General features: G+C 40.6%; 1 protein-coding gene across 3 annotated transcripts in view; it reads left to right on the forward strand.

Annotated features, from left to right (window-relative positions):
* LOC137192522 (E3 ubiquitin-protein ligase SH3RF3-like) overlaps positions 1-14,651 on the forward strand; it is a 105,602-nt gene that overhangs the window by 72,989 nt on the left and 17,962 nt on the right. For all 3 annotated transcript variants that reach the window (XM_067603282.1, XM_067603283.1, XM_067603281.1), the window contains 3 exons: positions 6,468-6,776; positions 7,941-8,056; positions 12,188-12,358. In XM_067603282.1, the coding sequence (XP_067459383.1) occupies positions 6,468-6,776; positions 7,941-8,056; positions 12,188-12,358 (596 nt within the window). The remainder of the gene's footprint in view (positions 1-6,467; positions 6,777-7,940; positions 8,057-12,187; positions 12,359-14,651) is intronic.

Raw genomic sequence — 14,651 nt, forward strand, 5'->3', positions numbered from 1 at the left:
TAAGGTTTTTAAGCCGTGGTAAAAAAAAAAAAAAAAAGCCATTGGTGAAAACTGCAAGGATGTTTGATTTCTTCTTTCTCGCTGTTATTAAGGCTTCTCTTCTTCCTCCATCACCACCACAAATTTGTGAACACGCTGATTCTCTCATGGCCCTGTCGGAAAACAAATGATGAAACTTGACAGGAGGTTCAATCAGACTGGGAGGCACTGCTGTGTTATGTGTGTGTGTGTTTGCATCAAGACAATAAGCCTGTCGTTAGGTCAGGTACCAGGTGCATTGTGTATCCATGCGCTGTAGCTTAGAGGAATTAATTAAGGATCAGGTTATAGACAGAAAGAGAGTAATGGGATGACGCATCCTCCATGCTGCTTTTAAAATATTATATTGCTTTTCTCGTTCATCCTCTAATCAATCGCAAACAATCACTCACACTTATACAAAATGCATGTGTTTATATCCACATCCATACAGATATACGGGGTTAGTGGCCGACAGGGGTTTGGACTCTCGGTGATCCAATCATGTCCCCGAGATTAGCTGGTTGACCAAACAACTCTCGGAGGTGATTGTGATGTGTGAAGCCATGGACCGAGGGAAGTCGGCACACAAACACACACAGACACACCGGGGCTCCTATTAGATAGAGATGCATCAATAATTTAGACTTCTCCATCACTTTGACACAGCAGGGCTATAGGGGCCTGTCAAGTGTGTGTGTGTGTGTGTGTGTTTGTGTGTGTGTGTGTGTCTGCAGTGAGAGTCTAATGAGGAGGGCCCAGCTGGACTTCTGCTGAGCTGTATGTGTGTGTTTCACTGTGAGCTGTTGTCTCACAGCTCGGGTGTGAATGAAGACTGCTTGTGGATAACGTACATAGATTGGTAATGAGGGGTTTGCCGATGATGATGATGGGATGTCACTGCAAAAAGGTTTTTTTTTATCATGTGTGAACAGCACAAATCAATAAATTCTGATTTGGGCCACTTTCATATGTGGCCCCAAATCAGATACAGGCCTGATGTGACTTTTATGTCACTCCAGCCAATATAACCCAATGGGTCACCTGAACCGAATGTCTTGCCACAAGAGTCTTGTGGAGAGGCGCTGACAGATGTAGTTAAAAATAGCCCTTGACATCCTGAAATTTTACACAAGTAGCAGCCATTGCTCCACAAAAAGCCATAATTAAAAATTTGGCTCTCTTTCTCCTCATCTCCATCCTCATTATCATCTGCTCACAATTCTGCTGGCTTCCACTGCACTTCAACTTATAAATGAAATGGTAAATGCTGACTTCATACGACAGTGTGCTGCATGTGACGTCTTTGTTACTGTTCTTTTGTGCGTGCAGGTCAGTTCAGGACTGTGACCACTTCACACTGGAATCTGATACTGGCCGCATTTAAAAAATAATGTGAACAGCCAAACAAACAAGACTAGCTCTAAACCTAGTATATGGCTGGACCATGTATGGTCAATGTGTGAAATTGTGGCCAGTTTGTTACAGGGATAGTCAGTGTTAGTGTCTATAATGGGAATTCCTGGATATTAAATGTTCATCTGCAATTTTCTGTTGTGGTCCCAGTAATATTTACTGAAGTAGCATCACATGACATGATTAAGTTATGTTTGAGTAAAAAAGGTTATAAATGCAGTTGCAAGAAAAATACTTTCCACTCATATTTTGTTATGTTTGATTTGAAAGAGACCTGATTTTATTTAATTATAACTATTCTAATTATTATTAAGTCCCCCTGCTCTTTCATCCGTTTCACTCGGCGGATGTCTCTTGTTTTTCACTTTGTATTGAGTGTTTTGTCACAGTGATTATTCAGGGTGCTTTCATTGTGCTTTAACTCCCTCATGCCTCCAGGCACATTCTTCTGCCTCTTTCTTGGTTAACGAGGTTGCACTAAGAAAGTTTTGACAGCATTTTGGGTGCAAATTCAGGAGGCTTATCTCCGCCCAGTTACTGCAGTGGCTGTCAAATCAAGCGCACCTGCAGAGCAGCCTCCCCACACTAAACTGATATAACAGCTTTTGAGTTGGATGTTTTACTTGCAAGACTTGTGTTTCAATGCTGTTGTTCATCATTTGTTATGTGAGAACGTCAGAGAAATAAAAAGCTTGCGTTCTGGTATTAGTTCAGTTATAAAATCCAAACGTGTCACGGCATGTCTCTCTTGCGGACTGAGCAATAAATCCCAATTGACCACTAAGGCCTGTGGTATGACATGGGAAGTGTGTGAAGTGATTGGCGGTCGCTAAATTTGAAGAGGGTGCTGTTGTTTGTCGCCTTAGTGGGCATAAATAGCGCAAGGTAAAAAATGTTGCTAAATGTAATGGGGAGAGGATGAAATTCAAACTAGGAAGTCTAGTTTGAGTAATGCATCAGTGAGTTTGAAGACTTATTACATGGGTCAGCAATTCAACCACAGGCCAGTTTTTATCAGCACTGTTAACTGGGGAGCAGACGGTTTTGAAGGCTTAGCTGATTCATTGAGCTCACAAGCATCTGGGGTGGATTTATGGTATGTTGTTTTGTTTGTACTGTACCGGGCTCAACATAGGGTGGGTGTGGTGATGAGTGGGTTGGTTTGTGTTGTTCACTGTTACTGTTAAAGGTTTGGTGTGGGTTCAGGTGAGTTTAAGTTAAGGGTGGGTTGGTTGGGCAGATCTAAAGAGGATTCTTGCAGACTGGAGACGAGTTTTGGTCAGGCTCGGTTTGGTTTGTCTTGCTCTGGACAGGTTTGGGAGGTTTGAGTTCAAGGTCACACATTATAACACATGTAAAGCACACTTACCTCTTTCTCTTTCTTCTCTCTGTCTCTCTTTGTGCACCATGTCTGCAGCAGGAATGAGCTGGCACACACCTGCCACTGTTTATGTGCGTGCGTGTGTGTGTGAGTGTCCATGTGTTCGCATGCATCTTGCTGGCTTCCTTTTCGCAGTGCAGATATCAGCTCATCAGCTGGAGTCTAAGTATTACCTAGAGAGAGTGCTCACCCTCTAAAAGATGCAGAGTACAGTTAGTTCAACATATAATAGATGACCTTGGAGATTTCATTCAGCCAAAAGCACCAAATGAAGAACTGTCTCTATCAACAACGTCCTCCTCTCTCTTTCTCTCACACACATTTATACTCCCTTATCTCCTTTACTGCAGCATGACCGGGCACTATAGCAGCGGTAGTTAAAGAGAAACTGACATTACAGGCATTGGTGTGTGTGTGTGTGTGTGTGTGTGTGTGTGACTGGCAACTACTGCATGTAGAGGTACAAACTTAAATGCATGAGTATGAGACTCAGTAAAAGTTTTCTTGGTTGGTTGCAGCACACTATGTTTTGAGTGCATGACATGTGACGTGTGTTGCTTTGGTGACCTTCTGTGGGCGTGTGTGTCTGTGTGTGTGTGTGTCCTCTATTCCGCCTCATGAGAACAAAGTGAGTGTATCTGCAGCATCAATCCATCATGCTCATTAGCATATGATTTGGGTTCGATTAGCATATCTATTAATATGGAAATACAACATCACCAACACTGAGCCCAGACGGGTCGGTCTTGTACACACTGCACTGTACACACTCTTTATTTTTCACACACACACACACATGCATGCACACGCACACACACAGGGAGAAATAACTCGACTTTCTCTCCAGGGATTGTTTGAGGTTACGTTAAGCAGACATGATTGCGATGTAAATTTGTTGGAGGGCTGAAGCTGGTGTTGTCTGTTAACATATTATGTGTCCCTGTTTGACCTCTGTTTGTGTGTGTGTGTGTGTGTGTGTGTGTGTGTGCAAGCCTGTTAAGAAAACAAAGTCATGACCCATAATAATTTAAAGAATAACTTCATGCCCTTTTAGATCTCACCAATATTACACCAAGAATTCCCGCACAGGAAGTTTGCATACTGATATAACACAAGTACTGTAGGTGTAATATTTGCTTCACATGTTTGCTTTTATACTGTAGAGACAAGTGTTGAACATTGCGCAGAGATAATGTTATAGAATTTCACTGAGGTATGTGTTGAACACAGCATACTTGTAACAAAAGAGAAATATCATTCACTCAAGTGTTCATATATTGTACGGAGCATATTCATATAACATATTGCAGGGTCTTAACATTTTGACAGGTGTATTTAGAAAGGTTTTGTATCTACTTGCAATGCAAATTTGCAAATTTGGCCTTAAAGGGGACATAAACTGCACATTTCCAGGTCTATATTTGTATTCTGGGGGTCTACTGGAATATCTTTGCATGATTTACAGTTCAAAAAACTCCTTATTTGCCTTATACTGGTCCTTTATGAAGCCGCTCAATCAGCCTCTGTCTGAAACAGGCTGAATTAGCTCCTGTCTCTTTAAGAGCCTACTCTCTTCTGATTGGCAGCTCCGGAGGCTACGTAAACACACAATACCAGTTTGATTTCACTTGTTTTTCTTGTCCTCTACTCTGTGTTATCTTCTTAAATCCGGACATGTTCGAGTCCGAATCCAATCTGAAAAATGCGAGTGAACAACGCAAACAACCCATGGAACAACCTTAGCAACAAAGGCTGTGGAACAGATGGCTGTTTGAGGGCATGCTTGAACAATCTGCCATCATCACAAGGAGAAAGTAGCAAACTAAACGTTCATAACATCATAACAGAATAAAAACAAAAGAAAATCAGAAAATCATGTCCCATCAAGATATTCTGGTTTTGTTTTTAACCATTTATTTCAACGCAAATACATTTAAATGCCACACAAGCTTGACACAGTCTTTCAGTTCACCTGATCCTGAAATATACAATATCGAATGAACATGAACCTCTTGAAACCACACCTAATGGAAATACTGTAGGAGGCTGGAGAGGTGAAGGAGTTAAATTGCAAGCAGCAGGTAGTTCAGGAGCAATGAGGAGCAGCAGGAGTTTGGGAATAAGTAGAATGAATAAGCACCAGGTTGTTTGTAATGACTGCCTCATTGAATGATTGAACGCTAAATGGAACATGTGACTATAAAACAGCTGAAGTGCCTGTCTAAACTACCACGGAGCTCTATGATTGTCAAACACACAGTAATTGTTCACCAAGCTTTCCTAGACGAGTTTCCCATTTACAACCAAGATGTGCTCACAGCCACGGGGCAGAAAACATGTTGGCGCAGTACCATAATAGCTCATTGTTGGGCTTTTTGTGCATTTAGGAAAAAATGCAACTTGCTGGAATACACTTTGTATGGAACACTCATCTTCACATTTCCACAACTTTTTTATGCCATATTGATAAACTGTCAGCTCTAGCCAGCAGTGATATAACTGACCTGGACTACACCAGTTACATTTGTCAGTTCTGGCGCACCACCGCTCAAATGAGCAGCACAGATCAACAACACAGACGTCCCCCCAGTCTCAATACTAGTAGACAATGTGAAATTCCTGCTGTATTTGTTTTGCAGTACAATATGCCAGACACTAGATATATGTTACACATCTAATGCTTGTGATATTAGAATTCTCACTCATCTCATCTGTCACAGGGGAACATAAATAGAAACTCTGAACACCTGTGCATTGCTGACTTCCTTATAACAGAAATGTTTAATGTATAAGATTTAAACCTGCAGTGGGGAACTTTTGTCTCCCCCCTCTGGCAGTGAGAGTAAATAGTAGTTACCTGGATGTAAATCCAGTTCTATGAGTAAATGCATGAGCTGTTAACTGTTGCAGCTGTAAAATGGTGGATAAATTGTTTTGAGTGTCACAACCCTCACGAAAAGACTCATCTCGCTATCAGAGATGAGTGATCCATTCAGTCTGATCTGGCACGATTAAATTATTGTATCCCTCAAGTTAGCGGAGGGCTAAGTTAACCAGCTCGGCTGACTGAAGTTTCTGGTGCACATGGTCTATGGGGACCCTTCAGCTTTGGGAAACCAATTGCTGGTTGAAATAAAACGCATCACTACTGGTGCGCCAGTGCGGGAATGTCACCACAGACACCAGATTAAAAACTCCAGTGCACTGTGAAATACAGAAGAGAGATTTTGGCAAGCTTGAATATAATGGATGTTCATTTAAACATACTGTTTAAATTAAAAGTGCCACACTCCAGCTTTAATGTAATTGATTTTACCTAAGGCTAAACTAATGAGTGAGGAAATAAAGAATAATCTTGGCAAGCAGAAAGTTGCTCACCTTTGGGTGGGTTATTCGAGTATGTGTGTGTTTGACAAAAAGGAGAGACAGAGGGAGTCTCACTAGACCAGCTGTTGTGAAGGATGATTGTTATGATGCTAGTTTGAAAAGCTGCCAACAAGAACAAGTGAGGAAAGGCTACACAAACACACTTCCTCTGTGTGTTGGAGACCTCGTTATGGACATGAATCACTGAGGACTGAAATCTAACACCTGCACTCTCCTCTCATCTCCTCTCCTCTCTCCTCTCTCCTCTCCTCTCCTCTCCTTTCAGTTAAATGAAACAGCAAAACAGTTGATGGAGATCGACAAGCCTACAACAACAAACGCGCCAGGTCCGAGCTCTGAGCCAGCCCCATTGGACCCCTGCTCTCCTGGCGCCTCCCCCAGTTCCTCCCCGTCCAATGGAAACGGCTCCGGCCATCGGAGAGGTGAAGGGAAGAAAAACGCCAAAAAGCGGCATTCGTTCACCGCACTGTCCGTCAGCCAGAGAGCGGCCCAACTTAACAATAGACACAGTATGGAGATCTCCCACCCAGTCCTCATCAGCTCCTCTGACCCCAGGGCTGCTGCACGCATCCAGGTGCACACACACACACACACACACACACACACACACACTTTAATTATAATACACACAACATAATAAATTCTATAATAAACTGCTGAAAATAGTCCACAACAAAAACCACATTTACTCTTGTTTGGGTGACATTTGCTAAAAACTAAACTGCCAAGCAAATTACTAAAAAACAAATAAAATAAACTATATAGTCATGTTTTTAAAGACTCGGGGCTGAGAGCTTCACACAGAATTTGTCGGAAAGTATTTAGAGATGGACCTAGGTATTGTTGGTTTTGGTCTTTTTATGGAGTTTGTTAATAATAAGTATAATATAGAATAACACCAAACTTATCCTTAAATAGTACATCAAGTACCTCAAAACTGTACATAAGTGCAGTAGTTAAGTAAATCTATTTAATTACCATCCACCAATTATATGTATTTGGTAATAGGATTAAACTGGAATGACACATAGCGGTAAATGATGCTAGAAAATATTTAATCCATGGTTACCCAGTGTGAGATAATGATGCACTTGCATATTTCTCATTTGTGGTAGAACTGACACAGCTGTTAATATTTGTTTTGTTTTTTTTATGAAGTCAAAGCATCTAAAACAGTTCATTTTGCCACAAAATATTGCAGCCAAGCAGCTTCAGCCAAAAACTATTACAACCAAAAACCTTTATAAATTTCACCCATAGCCTGACCGGTATCAGTCAATCCATCAGTATTTACATAAACACATGACTCTGTAATTTATTACTTATTTGTTGACATACACCAATACCAATGTGTCTGAAATCAGCTGATATTGGCCAATAAATCAGTCCAGCTGATGCAGTACACATGTACGTAAATTTTTCAAGCCAGAAAATTCATTGGTGACTCTGTTTCACCAGATTTTATTAACTTATTCCCCAATCACCCACTCTGACACTTCCATGTGAATAAAATACTTTCTCTCTTTGATAGCTGTAGACCAGAGACACATTGCTTCTACATTTACTGCCTCCGGTTGCATTCGCACCTGGGTTTAATGTGTTTTTGCTGTCTCTAAATAATACCTAGGATGCATACTGAAAAGCTGGGAGGCTGCCGGCATATATTGTAAGTAATGTTTTTATTTCAAATGGAAGCCACTCAGTTTGTAAGTGTGTGTATTTTTCTGTGTGTCTTTAGGATGCATCTTCCCCGGGTCCCTCTCCCTCCTCGGCAGGGGTACTGGTGCCTCCAAAAGTGGCATCCATAACCTCTGAGCTGCTGGCCCATGCCAAGGTGCAGCTTCCACTCAACATGTAAGTACACCTGAGTCAGCTCACCCACCTGCAACCTGGGCTTTAAGTTCCTGTCTTTAACGTTTTTCAACAGAAATGTGCCTGAGATCCAAGCATGACTTCAGAATCCACCTCCTGGCAGCGATAAAAATATTTCCTCTCTTGAGCCCGGAGATATTGGCCATGTTCCACCACCTCTGCAACCACATTTACTCCTCCACTGGTCAAGGATGAAATCCTACTCAAAAAGGAAAAATACAGTCACACACTCTTCCCTCAGTTGTGTGATGTTTACATCAGTGTTTCATAACAAGGCTTCCGACCTCAGACCTATGGCTTTTACTATGCAATTTATTTCACAGCATGATAGAGTTGAGTATTCTGAGAAACAAAGTTCATCACATATTCTTATTACTATTTTCTTCAAAATGATCAAAAAACGAGGTGCAAAGTCTTTTGTTAGAAACTGGTGCTGTAGTGCAGTGACTCTCAACCATTTTGGCTTGTGACCCGTTGAATGAAAGATATTTTGTTTTATTTAAATAATTTTTAGAGGCTTGAGGAGATAAAATAAAGTAATTCACAATAAACAAAGTAAAAATCAGAGGAAAGCTTAAAGAAAAAAACGTGTGTCAGAAATATGTTTTTTTTTCTGCATTCCTAACATCTCATTACCTCTTAGATTAATCCAGGGGCCCCTTGTGAGGGGCTCCTGACCCCCAGGTTGGGAACCACTGCTGCCGTGGGTACCCATTTAGCTTATATTATGAAGATAACAATATGTGTCATGTTTCAGCTTTTTAGAAAGACTGATGAAAGAAACCCTGCATGCAAAATACATTAGGGAACAGAGGTGGGTGGTTCTGAAACACCTCTACATTCGGTTGGATACTAGCAGATTGTGTAATTAGGTAACTGGGTGAACAATTACAGCTAAACATGTAAAGATCAATAAAGATGAATCTTCAGAACAGCACATTTCCCTTTATCAGTTTGGCTCAATGAAAAGGACACTACATTAGCAGAGAGACGGATCTTTACTATTGGTGTAGTTGTTTGCTCTGGTTTGGGTCTGAATTGTATCAGTTGCCAATTTTACTTTTACTGGATAGTGGACAGTAGAGAGCTGACAGGAAGTGCGGGAGTGAGATGTGGGGTGACATGCAACAAAGGTTGCTGGCTGGAATCAAACCAGGAACATTGTAATTACATGGTTAGCAGCAAGCTCAGCAGAAAAACTACCCTCAGCATTCCTTTTAAATGTATCTTTCTAAAAAAAAAATAAAGTGTTATAAGGATCAGTACATACGGGTGTTAAATGGGTTATATGACTCAGTATGAATACACAGGACAAACAAAGGAGGGTTACATAGTTTGTCTTTAGGGGCTTTGCTATCTACATCACCGACTTCACGGGCCGCCAGTTTCTTGAGTGGATAAAGTACCTGACACACACTCACAAATGCAATTAAATTCTTGCGGAAATGTAACCTCACAAGTCACATCCAGATGGCTAGTGAGGAGCCAACACTGAGCAAGACTGTTCTATAATTTACCTGACAATTAATCCACCAGGTGATTGCCAGAAAGATACGGGTGAGTGTCTTTGTGTGGACCAATTAGAGCATTAGACCTTGAGAGTGAGGACAGTCAGGATATTTTTGGAAAGTTAGGACATTTGTTCAGTCCACAGTTCTTTAAAGGTAAGGATTTGGTTTTACGGTGAATGAGGGGCCTCACAAGTATAGACATTGTATGTGCGCTGTTTACTATTAACTGGTGACCTGCCTGCAGGATGTGAGTCAAATACAGAACCATTGTCAGCTTTAATAATATCACCTTCCTCCAAGTAGCACCAGGAACACACACACATACACACACACACACACATATTTTCAGTTAACACACACACACATGTCCGGAGTGGGTTTGTCCTACTGATGAGGTCGGACGTTTCAATCTTGACCTGGCAACTATTCCTGTTGCCATGGGAAGACAGGAGACGGTCCCCACATCTGTTACCATGGCAACGGGGGGGAGGCAGCACATATAGGGCTTGTTTACTCGGTGGTCTCATCGTCTGGCACTACATGCTACAAATATCTCCCAACAACGGGACCACAAACTCATTTATATGTTAACGCAGATGCAATCCACAACACTCAGTACATGAACATAGTTGAATACGAGGCGAGATGTTAAATACTACATTTATCAGTGTACCTGTTAGTAGGCAGGTTGACAAGGACATCCTTTCACAGCATACCACATCATGTTGAAGGGGAAAAATCACTGAAATCTCCCAAAGAATTTAATAAACATGAATATTAAAGCAATGATACTACTTAGATTTGATGTGAATCAAATTAATCTGATACGGTTCATCTTTTCTTTACAGTGATTTTTGTGTTATTGTTTATAGTTTATTGCTATATAATATATCAACAAAAGTCACTGATTGTGGTTAACATGCTAAAATGGATTAGTATTAATTTTATGGATATTGGTCGGTTGAGATATTGATGAAATAGTTCACTGGTAGGAACGTATTAAAGGAGATTTATACTTTTTATCCCTAAAGGATATTCTTATATATAAATATCAGATCATTACTGTAAAAGAGAATGTGTTCTCAGGTAGCTTACTTGGTAAATAAAAGTAAAAAGTGATGTGTGTAGTTTGTTTGTGCCTTCAGGAAACATAATTGAACATTTTCTAGAAATTGTTGCTGCTATCAGCAGCAGTATAAAACACTGTGTAAGTGCATTCACTTAGGTCAGACAAATAAATTGGGTATCATCCAAAGTTAAACAAAGGAAATGTTGTGCTCAACTAAAATGTAGTATAATATAAGTATAATGGGTGCCGACCCAAAAATCACAGAAATAGCAAATTAAATCGTCAGCACTTCCAAATAAGTATGTAACACTTTTAATAATGCACAGAGCAGCAGGAGGAAACGGACGCGTCTTAGCCCAGGGCTTTCCTCAGTGTTGCTGAGACATTTGAGGGTGCGACCATTATTAAACAGCAGCCAGGGACCTGCCGGTGATTAACAACCAGCTGAAACAGATCATTAAAACAACATCATCAAAAACAAAATGCTAGGGAGAAAAATAGTAGGAAGAAAATGCATGTATGTACATATGTAAACTCATCATGTGCAGAACCTCCATAGAAAATACAAATACATCAATAATACCTGTCTGTATTCACAAAAAACAAGACATCAATTCATCATTGAAGCCCCCAGGATACTCAGTAAGTAATGTATCCAACAAGCCTCTCCCTTTCACCTCCCCTCAAAAGTGGCCTAACAGCCTATCTTCCAAAGTTACACTCTTTTTAGTATATAATTCACTCTTTGTGTTTCCTCACACAGGGTTTCTTTGTTGAGCTGCAGTGGAGGAACAGTAACAAGAGGGAATTTTGCACTGAAAAGACATCCGCTTGATTTGTCTCACTCAAACTGCTGAAGCCTCATAATTAACTTCAGATAAACTTTTGAAAGTTTTTTTGCACAAAACGAGGACTGTGGATTGGAAGCACATTAGGAAGGGAGGAAGGGTTCTCGTGATGGTCAGTATGAGCAGGAGGAATGATCGCAGTGAGCAAAAACTGTTTTAGTGTTCATTTGGGCCCTTGACTGTTGAGAAACTGTGAATCTATCCTTCAAGGTAAACAATGCGGACTCTTATCTTTTGATCCTCTGTACTGTACATTTCACTTAAACAACTAAAGATAAGACATATACAAAATACCCTTCATAACAGTCCTTTTTTTTCTTCTTAAAAAGTTACGAGAAACTCCTGAAACTTCTGAGTGTCATGTATATTTTTGAGTCATTTTCTTGATACAAGAAGAGTTATTTGCTTTCTGAATCAAGTGAATCAAGTCTCTCCTTACACTGAGAGAAATATCTACTTATTTTTAATGCATTGATTTTCTGATATTAGTTCATTAATTAATTAATTTATTTGCATTGTGCATTGCAAGCTTTGCTTTTGCATAATACATATTAGAGATAATCCACATGTGATTGAAAAGGGGAGAAAATTGGTAGCTGGTGAAGGTATTTAATGCTTTCTACAAACTTTAATGGTTTTATTATTTGACACACGTCTACATTTTTCTGTTGCCTTTGTTCCCCAGATACCTGGCTCTATACGCCTACAAGCCCCAGAAGGCTGACGAGCTTGAACTTAGGAAAGGGGAGATGTATCGGGTGACAGAGAAGTGTCAAGACGGATGGTTCAAAGGCACGTCACTGAGAACCGCAGCCTCCGGCGTCTTCCCAGGGAACTACGTCACCCCCGTGTCCAGGTCAGTGAGCTCAGGCTTGGGCACGCAGGGTGGAACGAGAGTGAAGGGTATAGCGGTGATACAGCTGCCCAAGGCGCTTTGTCATCCACATATCCAGATCAAAGGGGTGGTTGGGAGGTAGCAGTGATATTAGGGGTGTGTAGCTGGTGATGAAGCTTGACCTACAGTTTCTCAGTTCGCCGAAGCTCCCAGAGGTGGAAAAGTGACTCAGTGCCGGAGCGACCAAAGCATACGCACACGTTTATTTCCTACAGCTACCACATTTCCTGTCAAAGTGTTCCTCGACAGGGCACCCTGGTGACCTAGACCATGAATTATATAACAACCCCACTTTGAGTCTGAACAGGGATATTTGTTACATGTCATTTCCTATACCTCTCCCCCTGCATTCCCTGTCATCTCTCTACTGTCAACTCTCTAACAGTCATAAAATGCCTAGAAAATACAAAAAAATATGAAAATTGACAATGAAAAAGTAAAAAAAAACCCTTAACTGCTGATATTGAATTGCTGTAATGTAAATACAGTTTGAACTAACTCTTCCTACCACATTGAAGTAAAAGGGATCGATGACTCCGTAGTGGTGGTCAGGAGGCTTCTTCTCCTTCTCTTTGGTATCTCTACTGAAGCCAGTGAAATCTTGAGCAATCAGCGTGTCTAATATGCTGTTTAAAATATCTGGCATTACAAATATTTGCTCTATTTATCACTCAGTTCGTGTAGTTTGGTCATGACAACCCAGCAGTGTATTACAATCAGGCTCAGGCCCCTAGTAATTTTGTCCTCACACAAAGGCAGCAGTAGCGCTAACACAGTTGTTGTAATTTCCATTGGAATTTTTTATGGTAATTTCCAGGCTCCAACTGAACCCAAATACAGAGCAGTGTAATTTTGGTACTTGTTATGGCATGTAATTGCACTTGTTTCTTTTGTGCTCAGACTGCCTCCTGTCACAATGTCAAGCCCAAAAAGCAGTTTTTGTTTTGTTGGTTTTTTTGCGGAGCAATCTGCTAAACTACATATTCCTCATGCTAATAATGTTCTCCTCCTGCTTCAGCCTCTTTTCTACACTGTGTCCCCCTGTATGCTTGTTATTTTTATTATTATTATTATTATGGTTTCACTTCTGGCCACAATATCTCAAAAATACAGGTGTCACATCTGTGAAGAAACTATAAACTGCTGTGAGTACTTTTAGTGTATGGAAACATAACATGTGAAAACAGTTAAACTAAGCTATAACTTTTGAAAAATGTAGATTTTAACATACATTGTGAGATTCTGGCTCTGCTCTTTCTGGTGTTGTGTTGCGACCACACACACACACAGAGTGAATCGTTATCATCAACATCATTATCATTATTATCACCATCATCGTTACTTTTAGCATTCCAAACACTTTTACTCATAGATGTTAAAACCACATAAAACAAAAAAAAATGGGTGTGCTGAAATCATATTTGGCAATTTAATTACCCTCATTATCCCTGTATGCATGGAAACATTTGCAGTGGCTATGCACCTCATCTGTATTCTGCTCCATGATGCAGTCAACAAAAAAGAGAGAGAGAGAGAGAGAGAGCAAGAAAATGAAAGCAAGGAGGACTTAGAATAGAAACACAAAAGTGAGGGAGAGAAAGATAATGAGAAGATAAAGAGAGAGATGGGGTACTGTAGGATAAACAGAGAAAGGGCGAGAATGGAAGAAAATGAGGCAGGAAAGTACGGAGAGAGATGGTAAAAACTGAATGTGGTGGAGAAAGAAAAAAGGCGAAAGAGGCGGAGAAGGATGGGCATAGCGGGAAAGAAAAGATTTGAGTTGAAAGAATAAATGACATAGTGATGAGGATGGAGAAGGAGAAAAAGAAAGCAAAGGAAAGAGAAAAGGATACAAAGGGATGAGACGGCTGCAAAAACAGCAGGTGTCCCTCTCCAGTGGATATGAATGGCTGCTTCACATTCTGCAGTTATGCAATTTGAGAAAAAGAAAGAGAGAGAGAGAGAGAGAGAGAGAGAGAGAGAAAGGCAGGATGAGAGAGTAATCAAATGAATGACAATTTGTTATTTTTATGCAAGCATACTCGCTTTTTCTACCATCACCCCTCCTTCCCCACTTACCTCTCTCCCCCCTCCTTTGTCTGCAGTGCAGCTCAGAAATTTCTCAATATGATAATGAGAGGCTGCCAAAGACCCTCACACACACACGCAGGGGTGTTTCCATCACTTCTGAGGACATTACATTGGCTTACAGTGAAGGATAGGTTCAAAAATGTTCAAGTCTTTCTTAAAACAA

This window comes from Thunnus thynnus, chromosome 11, assembly GCF_963924715.1.
Source record: "Thunnus thynnus chromosome 11, fThuThy2.1, whole genome shotgun sequence".
NCBI lineage: Eukaryota > Metazoa > Chordata > Actinopteri > Scombriformes > Scombridae > Thunnus > Thunnus thynnus.